The 12,571-nt window shown below is 38.2% G+C and overlaps 1 protein-coding gene across 1 annotated transcript; it reads right to left on the reverse strand.

The window, feature by feature from the left end:
* Positions 1-3,215: 3,215 nt before the first annotated feature.
* Positions 3,216-12,571, reverse strand: hhipl2 (HHIP-like 2). Its single transcript, XM_059353528.1, has 9 exons — positions 12,218-12,571; positions 10,348-11,000; positions 9,047-9,190; positions 6,284-6,615; positions 5,999-6,125; positions 5,407-5,552; positions 5,251-5,332; positions 4,793-4,875; positions 3,216-4,171 (listed from the first exon to the last, which is right to left on the reverse strand). Exons 1-9 carry the CDS (start codon positions 12,569-12,571, stop codon positions 3,216-3,218), a joined length of 2,877 nt encoding a protein of 958 aa, XP_059209511.1.

Consider the following 12,571-nt stretch of genomic DNA (forward strand, 5'->3'; position numbering starts at 1 on the left):
TCAAAGGTCTAAGAAGCTGTGCTTTCTTTTAAATTGGTGACGTTTTAGCACAAATGAGTAGTTCTGTAGGTCTATAATTTGTAGGGTTCCTGTAAGAACTTCCACATACACAGTATAGAGGACATATGGTAGACTTACATCAAATGCAACCATGTATATTTTGAGACCTACAAATCTAGACCACCACTTTAAATAACTCTTATGTGTCTAATCAGTGTCATTTATGTTTCCTAGTTGGTTTTGGACATTTAAGAGGTGAGGTGCTCTATGTGTGGGGTCCTGCGATGTGACAGTGCTTCTAAAGTTTCTACACTTGCATTAATAGAAATTACCATGTTTTTATTTCTAACACACAAGTTGTGGACACAGTGGAGCAAGCAGGAATACATCTAACTGAAACAAGCACATGAGGATTTGCCATGGGAACATGTGTTGTTTATGTATGTATGACCTTTTATATTTTCATATTTTAGCTGCAGCTTTTTTTCTATGCAGGATCTTAATTGAGGCTTTATTGTTTGTGTTCTTGTGTTATGTGATGGTATATGTTGTTATTGTCATCTAGTGTCATGTTGTGGTATGTAATGTTATAGTTATGTCATGCCATACTGTGTCATGCTGCATCATGGAATATAAACGTCACTTCATGCATGGTGTGGTATTGTATGGTCAACAATTGCCATGGTATGGTACGTTTATGGTATGGTATGGTATGGTATGGTATGGTATGGTATGGTATGGTATGGTATGGTATGGTATGGTATGGCAAGTAAATGTTATTGTATGGTAAGTTTATGTCGAGTTATGTTATCTTATGTTCTGTCATGTTGTGTTAATTATGGTGTTGTTTATATGTCATGTTATATAATGGCATCATATAGAATGGTAAGTCTATGTCATGCCATGATATATTAATGTCACTTAATATCTGTCTATGGCATGGTATGGCATGAAAGTGCATGGTATGGTAGTTATGGTATCATATTTTATGGATTGTGAGCTGTCATGTCATGTCATGTCATGTCATGGCATAGTATAGTATAGTATAGTATAGTACAGTACAGTACAGTACAGTACAGTACAGGTACAGTATAGAATGGTAAATGTCTGTGAGTGAATTCATGTCATTTTATGCCCTAGGATGTCATTGTTTGGTGTAGCAGGGTAAGTTCATGTCATGTGATGTACATTATGGTATATTATGTCTAAGTTATGTTATGTTACAGTTGATTAAGTCATTAAAAATCCTTTAAATGTTAAATAAGTTGTCCCATATATGTCATGACACAAGCTATTCTATGTGTCTAACAAACAAAAAGCTACAGGTATTATCATGGCAAACTTTATGTTGTACCTGAAAGACCGGTACGGTAAGATTGTGTCAGGTCATAGTATAGGTGGTATGTTTGTGTCATGTCATGCTAAAGTATGATATTATGCCTGTGTCATCTTTTCTGTTACACATGTATATAACCTAGAGTAACCTCTCTTTCACCAGGAACTAAAACAAAAGGATACATTCCAGTTATTATAATGTACATAATGTAGGTCTGAAGACTGGCAGCAGAGAAACTCTAAATTGTGAGATTCGTGTTTCCTCAGCGTGCAGGGCTTTACAGCAGTCATTATGCAACCCATGGTCACAGCGGTTTCAGTTATGATCAGTGGTGTGGAGTTTAATGACAGACAGCTGTTGAGACACACACACCCACACACACACACACAAACACACACAAACACACACAGACACTTACTAATGTTTATTTTTAACACTTGCATGAGTTGTAAAATTAGAGCATTTTAACAACAAAGGGATTTGGTTTAGTTAGAAGGGTTTTTCTTTTCCGTTTTCTGCTTATTTTCACTTCTAACTAATTTGACATGTTTTAAATACAGACATGGTGGTGTTAAAGTTGAACTAAATGATTTTACAACAGTCAAAAAATAGAAAATAAAGGAAACAGTGTTGTTTCATGCATAATTGCATGCAACACTTGTGATTTAAAAGGAATGGTTCAACATTTTCTAGGAAATACGCTTATTCACGTCGACTAAGAAGGTTGGAAGTCACGCAAGCACTATTCCCTAAATGTATCATTTATATGGGATTTTTAAAACTCACAGCTGCTTCAAAGTAATGGAATATACAATCAGTTAGTGGAAAAACTGCCCTTGAGCTGCAAGATGCTTTATTATTACAAGCCTCTCTTGCATGGTGTTTCCATATAGCATCTACTTTATCTAACTTTTTCTAAAAGGCATTTATATGAAAACCATGTTTTACTGTTTACTTGTGAAAATGAGACTCTTCTACTTTTAGAAGACAAATTATTGATTACATGTTTTTTTGTGGACACTGAGAAGGGCATGATAAGAACATTCTTTCAAGAAAGTATATAGTAATAAGTAATATTTAACAACCTAGGCTATGTTCACTTTTAATTTACACCATTAGAAGCATTTAGCTGTGATTAGTTGTTTGTAAAAGGGTCAAATTAATTTGTTGCCGTATAACCATATAGTTTATAACTTCTGATGTTTGTATTTATATTTTGACAGTTCAGACATTTTGTAATGCTACGATTTTATCTGGATTATAATCCACCACTGGAAATCAAAAGGAATTGCAATATCCTGCCCAAATTATATGCTGGTCCACTTTTGTAGTTTCTAGTAAAAAAGTGAGTCAAGTAGCCTCCTGCTTCTTGTGAAATTGGGTCAGAATTTATTATGTGTCATAAAATACATTTCAAAAGATGCTGATGAACATTAAATTTAATGGCAAATTAATTTAATGTAATGATATTTTATGAATATTAGCAAATAAGAAAATATTGATTTTTATAGGGCTCTCCACAATTTCCACTTTTTAGAAAAATATTCCCATAATTTATGGAATTTTAGGGTAATAAAACACATAAAAACATGTTTATTTTTTTGTAATAATTCATAAAATAGAGGGTTGATTCTTTATGTTGATGTATGGGCATTGGTTTTTATTTTTATTTGTTTTTTTGTTTATCTCATTGGTTATCTTGTTACCATCTTCGAGGGTTTTAGCTGTCATTTAACCTTTGTCAAGCAAGCAGAAAGTGCAATTCCCAAAAACTATTTACAGGAAATAAAAAATAAAAAACATTTAACACTGATTGTATAAAAGTTGTGTAAAAGTTTACAAAAATATGACTCAGTCAAACAAAAATATATCCATTCTTTTAAAGTGCTTTGGCTTTGTTTGCTTGCTTTCTTCTCACCTGAAGTTTGTTCAGCAGTGTTCTGTTTGTTCTCACAGTCATGTTGATCTTGGTTCTGTTCATGAAGCCATGGTACAGTTTAGCAGATTCTCTCAGCTTTATGCTGTTTATCTCGTGTTGGATGGGCCTCGGTGCAGCTTTCCTCGGGGGAACTCTCCTCATGTTGACGGAGCCATCTTTCAGACTGTTGGTTTTATTCAGAGCATTACTTTTTAAACCAGTCTTAGCAGTTTGTCTGGGCTTTACTTTGTCTCCGACAGGCTTCATCACAGTGGTCTTTTTTGATTGCTCTGTCTCTTGTTTCTGTCTCACACTGTGGTTCTTTGTTTGTCTGCTAGTCGGCTGCTTATTCAGCAGTTTCTTCTTCTTCCATGGTGTCAGCTTGTTTGTCTTCTTTGCGTTCTTATCAAGTGTTTTCCATTTCGGCTTCACAGCTGCCGTCGACGTCATTGTTGTCGTCGTCGTCGTCGTTGTCGTCGTCGTCACACTGGCTGCAGTAGTTGCAGGTTTGATGGTTGCAGGTTTGAGAGTTGCAGGTTTGATAGTTGCAGGTTTGATGGTTGCAGGTTTGATGGTTGCAGGTTTGATAGTTGCAGGTTTGATGGTTGCAGGTTTGATGGTTGCAGGTTTGATGGTTGCATGTTTGATGGTTGCAGGTTTGATGGTTGCAGGTTTGATAGTTGCAGGTTTGATGGGTGCAGGTTTGATGGTTGCAGGTTTGATGGTTGCAGGTTTGATGGTTGCAGGTTTGATGGTTGCAGGTTTGATAGTTGCAGGTTTGATGGGTGCAGGTTTGATTGTTGTCGGTTTGATCGTCGTTGGTTTGACGTGGCTCCCCGTCACCGCTGGCTTAGTGGTGAGTTTGAATTTTCTTGGTGGTGGTCTTGTAGGTTTTTCATTTGACTGCAGCACAGTCACTGAAATGGCACAGATGTCAGTAAGTACTCATTTTCACAGTTTTACTAAACCCTGCAGCCACATATGTTGCATTTTATAAGCCTGGATTCAATATTTGGCTCCCAAAAAACAGGCCTGAATGTTTGAAATGCTTTCCTCTTTTGTCTCTTTCTATTTTGAGTATGTTTGATGTAAAAAAGAGGGACTGCTTTTTGTAGTTTTATATATGACCAGTGTGATTATACAATTTGGCAGTATGTAGGCATGAAATGGAAAGAAAAAAAGCAGGTTCTGCTGAGGACAAGAGTCCTTAGATTAAACTGCGTATGTAGGCAAGTTGTTGGCCTGCCAAAACAGCAGTCTTCTCACTCTAACCTCAAACATTTTAACAAGTAAGTTCGCTTGATAATACGTTGTGTATATTTAGTGCACCTTGATTGAAGCAAAAGTATTTTCTACTCTGAAAAATGTAAAACAGTGTCGACATGTTTCAGTGTAAGGTACAATTTCAGGGGCTCCACTTTCTCAGAAAATTTCCCTCACAATGGCTTCATCAAGTCTGGTATGTGAACACATTAAAAAACGATGCATTGAATCATAACGAGGTGATAAAATTGTAATGGTAACCTGAGGTGACTTACGTTCCCGAGGCACAAAAGGAACCTTCTTCCCTCTCACTTTGACAGGCAGCGGCTTCTGCTTACATTTCCCTGGAGGAGCTCTCCTGCAAAGGTTAATAAACAATTAGGTTTATGACAAAATACAGTCATGGAAAAAATATTAACAAACAAATGTACCTTTAGTTGTACCAGACATTAAAATCAACAAGAAATTGAAGAAAACAAGGGTGGTCGAATATTTTTTTCCAGATTTCTTGAAGGGATTTTTTTTTTGTGAATTTCATCTAACAAATAACTGGAAATACTATATTTGATGTACAAATGTCAAAGAGAAAAATGTACACAACTTATCAGTGTGTATAATAGATGATGTGAATGTTGTTTTCCAGTTGGCAACATGTTTTTATGGTAAATCTAATAACTCATAAATGATGATTAAAAGCACATTGTATAGTTTAATTTGGTATCTGATACTGCACCTGGAGGGATCCATGAATTTGAAGACCGTTCCATGCGGAGACACAGAGCTGGGGTACGCTGTAGCCAAAAAATACAGTTCACCTAAAAAAAAAAAAAACAGTTCATGAGTTCTGTGAAACTGCTGCATATCTAAACACTGTGAGAGTGAATGTTACCTGCTTCATCTTCAGCAAATGAGATGATGAACTTGTGGTGATGATTGATGAGTCCGGGGAATGAGCACGTCTTTGTTTCACCCATGCACACACTCCTCTCCCTCCAGCTTCCTGTTGTCTTGTCCTCCTCTAATGCCATGATGCGACTGCAAGACGGACAGAAGACAGCCAACACGGGTTTAACACATTTAAGGCATAAATTAAAACCTCATGTTTCAACTTTATTCTAGTGAAGATGACACAAACAACACTGAAAAAGCCTGTAGACAATTCTGCAAAAAGAGAAATCAATTTGTTTTTAAGTCGATCTGGAGGCTAAATTAAATCCCAAACTTTTATTTAAGCCTTAATATCATTGAGATTTCACTTATTTGCAATGCTTTTAAGATATAAAGAAATACGCATATTTAAACAAATCTAAATGGACAATAATCAAGTAAAACAATGGCACACTCATGTAAAAATGCATTGTTTTTTCATCTTAAATAAATTCACAAATGCACAACAGCTGAGCCAACATGCTGTTGCTTAACTTTTTTAAATTTCACGACAGTTGGAGTAAACTTTTTGGCTGAGATCTGCACAATCTTACCCACTCATGAAGTCTCCAAAAATGTACAGGCCGTTCAGATTGGGTGATTCACATCCTCTGTACACATATCCCCCTGTCACAGACTTCCCAACATGATGGCTGTATGCAAATATAGGGAGGATGTCATCTGTCGAGGCAGGCAGAGATGCACTGAATTAAACTCAAATCCGAAGCATCAAAATTAGATTGAAAGCAGCACATTATGGCGGAAATAACAGGTGGTGAAAGTATGAAACGAGACAGAAAATAGCTCTTGATTTTTAGAAGTGAACAGAAAATACTCACTCAAGGAGGAGTTGTGGCATAATTTCACATCATAGCACTCAAAGCCTTCTTTGGCTCTCCATCCATAGTTTCCTCCCTTCACAATAATGTCTATTTCCTCATATCGGTTTTGACCCACGTCTCCACAGAATATCCGACCCCTGCCGTAGTTGCTGACCGGGTCCCCGCGGTCCACAGAGCAGCGCCACATGTTTCTGACCCCGTATGCGTACACCTCTGGTCGGGCATGTGGGTCACGGAGGAATGGGTTATCAGGGGGGATCCTGAACTGCTTCCCACTGGGGTCACTGCCATCTACATCAATGCGGAGCACTTTCCCCAAAAGAGCACTCCTGCGTAGGAAAACATTTTATTTATTTTCTAACATTTTATTCAACCCTTCTTTCACCACGTTAGTCCCTGTAAGACTGATCTCATTTTCAATGGAGACCTGGCAAAGGCAGCAGCATCAAAGTTACAGAAAAAACAACAATAAAAACATGGAGATATACATTAAAAGTACCAAAAAGGATTAAAAAATCTACAGACAGCAACAAGTATCAATTGAACCATTCACCATTGTACTTATAGGCTTTAAGATCAGACAGAGTCCAACTCTCTCCATTTCAAGTCCTTCTTAAGGCTATTTCAAGTGAGGGGAGCAGAGCAATTAAAAGCTTTTTCTCCCAGTTCAGTCTGGCCACAGAGAACACAAAACAAAACCACATCTTGCGATCTTAGACTATAACTACAGTCCGATCTCTGTGATCAAATAAAAGTGCAAATGTAGGGGGGAGTTTACCGAAACTGGCCATATGAATAAAGGAGTACCAATGACTGAGTCCATGAATGGACAAATCTCAGTGATATGCAGTATCTAACATGTGCAAATAATGACAAGGTGCATTCATGTACAACAGATCACCATAATCAAGTACGGGTAGAAATGTGACAGGCACTATTCTTCTTCTAGCCTTAAAAGAGAAATGTGACTTGTTTCTGAAGTAAAATCCTCAGGCTTCTTTCTCAAATTTGAGAAGTACATCACAGTAGATACATTTAAAACTAACTTTAGTAGCGAAGCTGCGACTGAATAATATTAATATATTATTATAGAGTTTTCTGCATTAATTTGTCATAAAATGTGATCTGATATTCATCTAAGTCCCTAGTATAGACAAACACAATGTGTGTAATCTAATACCACATAAACAATGATATTATTTCATGTTTTTATTGAACATTAAACATTCATAGTGATGATGGAAAGAGTAAGTGAACCCTTGATTTAATAACTGGTCGAACCTCCTTTGGCAGCAATAAGCTCAACCAAATACTTCTGATAGCTGCTGATCAGACCTGCACAACGTTCAGGAGGAATTTTGGAGCATTCTTCCTGACAGAACTGCTTCAGTTCAGCCATATTCTTTAGATGTCTGGTGTGAACGGCTCTCTTGAGGTCATTCCACAGCATCTCTTTTGGATTGAGGTCTGGGCTCTGACTGGGACACTCCAAAAGGCAGATTTTCTTTTTTTGAAGTAATTCTGTAGTAGATTTAACTTGATGTTTAAGGTCATTGTCCTGCTGCATCACCAAACTTTTACTGATTTTCAGCTGGCAGACAGGCACCCTGATATTAACCTGTAGATGATCTTGATAAAATAGGAAATTAATTTTCCCTTCAATGATAACAAGGCCCTGGGGCAGCAAAGTAGCCACAAATCATGATGTTCTCTCCATCGAATTTCAATGTTGGGATGATGTTCTCATCTTGTAAAACAGGTGTCCTGCCATGGACACCACACCTGTGCAATCTTGTGTGTTTGGTAGACTGATGACTAGAGATGTTAATCTGTTCCAATGATTCCGTCAAGTCTTTACTTGTTACTTTGTTCTTTTTTTTTTTTTTTTACCTTACTGAGCTTCCTGTGTTGTGCCTTTGGAGTAAACTTGGCTGGGCACCCACTTTTAGGGAGAGTAGCAACAGCACTAAATTGACAAAACTGTGGACTGGTGAATACCTAAAGTCTTTGAGGTTACTTTGTAACCCCTTACAGTCTGATGCACATGAGCAGATGCTTCTTGTGAATAGCAAACTCAAAAAGTTTGAGAGTTTTTTAGATGTCAAAGTAGCTAAACACCTCACTCAAATCACATTTCATTGTTAGGACTCCAAGTTTGCTAACTCCTGACTCCAATTAGCTCTTGATGGAGTCATTAGCCAAAGGGTTCATTTACTTTTTTTTTTAGAATTTTATTTTATTAATTTCTGTGGGTCATCATATTAGGTACCAGGAAGGACACAAGAAAATAAATACATAAATAAATAAATAAATAAATAAATAAATAAATAAATAAAACAAATAGCAGTTTCAGAATTCCATCAATATCAGTTTCATAGTATTTCATCAAAATCAAAGTTACTTCAGAATTTATCTGTCTTATAATGTTCAATACTTCCCTCAATACTAATAATTGGTTGTACCGACCCACCCTTACCAACCCCCCCAACAAATGAATGCAGAAATTTAATTTCAAAGGGTTCACATACTTTTCTTGCAACTGTAGATAGAAAATAACATCGTACCCAAGATCGAACCTTGTGGTACCCCGTTAGAAATATTTAGCCAATTCGAAGTGAGTCCATCAATTTGGAACATAGGATTTAGCAACAGTTGAGAGGCCTTTATAACTGATAGGGCTTTGAGGGAAGGTTACTTTAGACAAAAAGTAAATTCAATTCTTAATCTTCCTTATACTTAAAGAAAACAGAAGCAGCTTACTTGTTTTGTGCGTTGCCATACTTCCCAAATGGATCTCCAGCTTTGCCACCATCCCCAGTGAAGATGTACAAATATCCATCGAGACCAAACAGAATCTGCCCTCCGTTGTGGTTTGCCGCCGGCTCCTCGATCTCTAGAATGGGCCTCAAAAGTGAAAGAGATGCAAGTTCAGTCACTTCACCTGGAGGTGATATTTGTTGTTTTTCTGACCTGAATACGTGCTTGTCACAATTCTCAAGTATGCCTCAAGGTCAAGACTCATCCAGGCTTTACCTCTTCAACAGCGATGCTTTGGTGTATGACACTAATTATTTGTCTAAGAGAAAGAAGTGATAATAGAGCAGGCCTCAGGCGCTAAAGAGGCAATACAACAAAACTTTAGAAAAATGTGATAGCTTTGTGGGATGGTTTGCTCAGGTTCACCTTAAAGAATTCTGAATTACTGAGATTTAAATGTGCTGAAAGGCAGATTTTAATGCTTTCTGAGACAGCCGAGCAAGCTGTTTCCACATATATTGCCTTTTTAATGTCAAGTTATATTGTTGCTACGATGCATTAACAGACCCTTAATGACTCAATGCAATGACTGAAATAAAGGCCTGTTGTATTATCTAAAGTTATAGCTTTTTCTACTTTATAAAGGTTTCATTGCACTAAATTTCAGCAACAAATCTTCGAGTTATCTTCACTTCACCTTTTAAGTCCCATTAAAAGAACCAGCTACATAGGAGCTTATCAATACTAAAGTCTTTAATAATTTAGCCATGTAGCCTGTTTAATACTGGTGTTTCAGTATAAGTCCCTACACAGCTTATGACCTGTTGCATTCATCATATAAACTGTGAATTAGGAAATTAGGAGTCATTTGGTGAATTCGTAGAAATGGAGTGGGCAAAATTTGTCGTTCACATTTAGTGGAATGAAAGTCATGAGTTTCAAAAAAGTATTAATCAAGTAAAGTACAGATACTTGCCAAAATGTACTTGAGTACTCAGTAAATGCGCTTTGTTATTAAGACAGACCAGGTGGTCTATAAAAAAGTCAGAGACTGTACGTTCTGTCTGTGATTTCAATTGTTGCTCAATGCAAAGTTGAGCGGAACTCTTATCTGAAAAAAAAAGAAGATTAAAGGCCAAGCTTGGGCCAACACTGAAGTGATTTACTGCATTAAGCTCGGAACATGTTTTTGTGTTTTTGCCAGTTTTCATGCAAGCCCAGAGGACATACAACAGCATAGTCATATATGATATCATCAGCCAAACTTTGATGCAATAAAACTCAGGAAATGTTCCCTCGGGTACCTCTCTGAGTAAGGATCAGCCATGTTCATGTTGTGTGCAGACACCCTCATTTCGCTGATTCTGACTTTTTCCAGCTGACTGTTGACCTGGATGGAGTAGTAGATGAAGAAGCGCCCGTTGTCACGGTATTCGGGGTGGAAAGCCATGCCCAGGAAGCCCCTCTCATCCCCCAGCCAGGGCGTGGTGATCACCTCCCCGCTGATGTCCAGGAAGGGCTGCTCCAGCCGGCTGCCGTCACGCAGGTAAACCCACACGAAGCCCACCTGCTCGGCGATGAACATGCGATGTGTGCCGTCGCTGCTGTGAAGCATCAACACGGGGTTCCTGAGGTTGTTGGCCACTTCTGTCAGGCACAACTGGAGACACCCCCTGGGATTCTCTGCCACCTTTCCCAGGTTGCTGTTGAGGTCAAGGCTCTTTAAAACATTGGGGTAGCAGTAGTCCTGGTCGGACAAGTCGACCAGGCTGCAGAATGTGGACACGTCTCGTTCAGATCTGTCCTGCAGCAGTTGGTTCTCAGTTAAATATTTCACCACATGTCCACATTTGCTATGAAACTCAGAGCAGTATCCAAAGCAAAGGCCAGGTAGCTCTCTGACAGGTGTGTAGGGGTCCTCAGCATCATAGAGATGGGCGGCATATGGAGAACACTCCTATATGGGGCAGACACAACAATACAGTGTGCTGATTATCACAGAGACATTAAAGGGAACTGGTAAGACACAAGGTGGAAATTAAAGGGACACTTTGTGATTAGAGTAACTTGACTGTCACAAGTCATCAGATCAAAGCTGAAACATCAAAGTTAGAAATTCAAAAAAGGTCCTTCAGCACTCAGCACCCCTCCCCTCCCCTATGCACACAAATTTGCAGATTATGAGACAATGGGCCACTGAGCCCAGACATGTTAAAGGTCCCACCATCCAGACTCGTCATCTTGTCTCTTTTTTCATCATTTAGTGTTTCTTTGTAGCTGTAGCTGTGTGTTTTTGTGTATTTTCTGGTCATTTTGCATCAATTTGAAGTCATTTTGTGTCTTTTTTTCATTGCATTGTGACTCTTTGTAGTCATTTTCTGTCTTTTTATGTATCTTTGTGTTTCTTTGTATACATTATTTGTCTTTTTTGATTGTTTAGTGTCTCTTTGTAGTCATTTTTTGTCTTTTTGTGTCTCTTTGTGGTTGGTACCTGTCTCTTTGAGTGACATTTTGCAGGTAAAGGTGGATTTGCATTTTGCAGGTGCATGAGAGGTGTGCAGATTGATGGATTACCCCTTTGGTAATCCATCTATCTGCACACCTCTCATGTTTGGATTATGGAAACATTTTATAGTAAACTAATTTTCATCTAATGTTAAGGTTCTGCAGCTCTGACCTTCCACACCTTGGCATTGGATGCTAGAGGTTTTTGTAAATTAATTCCATTTAAGATCATTTCACTTTTAAAGCATTATAAACATTCTGGATTGGCGCCTTTATGAGAGTTAACATTACGGTACAAAAGTTTTGTGTGATGATAATTTTAAATAAGAAAATCACAGGTTCTCTCGCTCATCAAATATTACCTCTTCTCTGCTGTTCATGAAAATGTAGATGGAATGAGACTAAAGAACAGGAGTACTGTAAGTTTATGGAATTATAGCAAATCAAATCAAAATTGCATGGTGTCTTAACTACAACTACAAGTCTGGCATAAGCGAAATTAAGGCTTTAATTAGATGAAACAGAGTAATTCAAAAGTTTATAGAGCTGTAGATTATAAATCCATGCACTGAGTAAAGTTTTATTCTGTGAATAGTAACTTTGTGCAGTGCCAGAAACTTTGTTTACCCATAGCATATCAAGTGCACAAAAACAAAAATATATATTTACCTGGCACATGACTTCTTTCAACATGTCTTCACATAGATCCTGGCCCACAGTTTCTAGCTGGTCAATAATGTCCCAGTATCTCTCCGCGATCTCGTTGTCCGTTTTCTGGTCGCAGCAGCCAAACTGCTCGTACTGGGTGCAAAACTCCAGGTGCCACGCAGGTTTGAAAGGTGGCTCGAAGTCCAGACACTGAGGATGAGCTGACGCCAGCTGGACCGCGACGAGCAACATCACTGATGTTATCACGATAAACTCAGGAAAGCTCTGGGTCTTTTTGGGTGAGCTCGGACTTGCCACTGTGCGTAAAACCGTCGCGCAACGGGCTGCGCTTGGATGGAGCGCAGCATCCCGCAT

This window comes from Centropristis striata, chromosome 16, assembly GCF_030273125.1.
Source record: "Centropristis striata isolate RG_2023a ecotype Rhode Island chromosome 16, C.striata_1.0, whole genome shotgun sequence".
Lineage (NCBI taxonomy): Eukaryota > Metazoa > Chordata > Actinopteri > Perciformes > Serranidae > Centropristis > Centropristis striata.

Bases quoted from the DNA above. Each gene is read 5' to 3' on its own strand.
- hhipl2 (XM_059353528.1), bottom strand. From the start codon at position 12,571: ATGCGGGATGCTGCGCTCCATCCAAGCGCAGCCCGTTGCGCGACGGTT. The intron at 6,616-9,046 runs GTAAGCTGCTTC...TTTCCTACGCAG, and splicing joins TATGGCAACGCACAAAACAA to GAGTGCTCTTTTGGGGAAAG. The intron at 4,876-5,250 runs GTGCAGTATCAG...TAACCTTTGCAG, and splicing joins AAATTCATGGATCCCTCCAG to GAGAGCTCCTCCAGGGAAAT.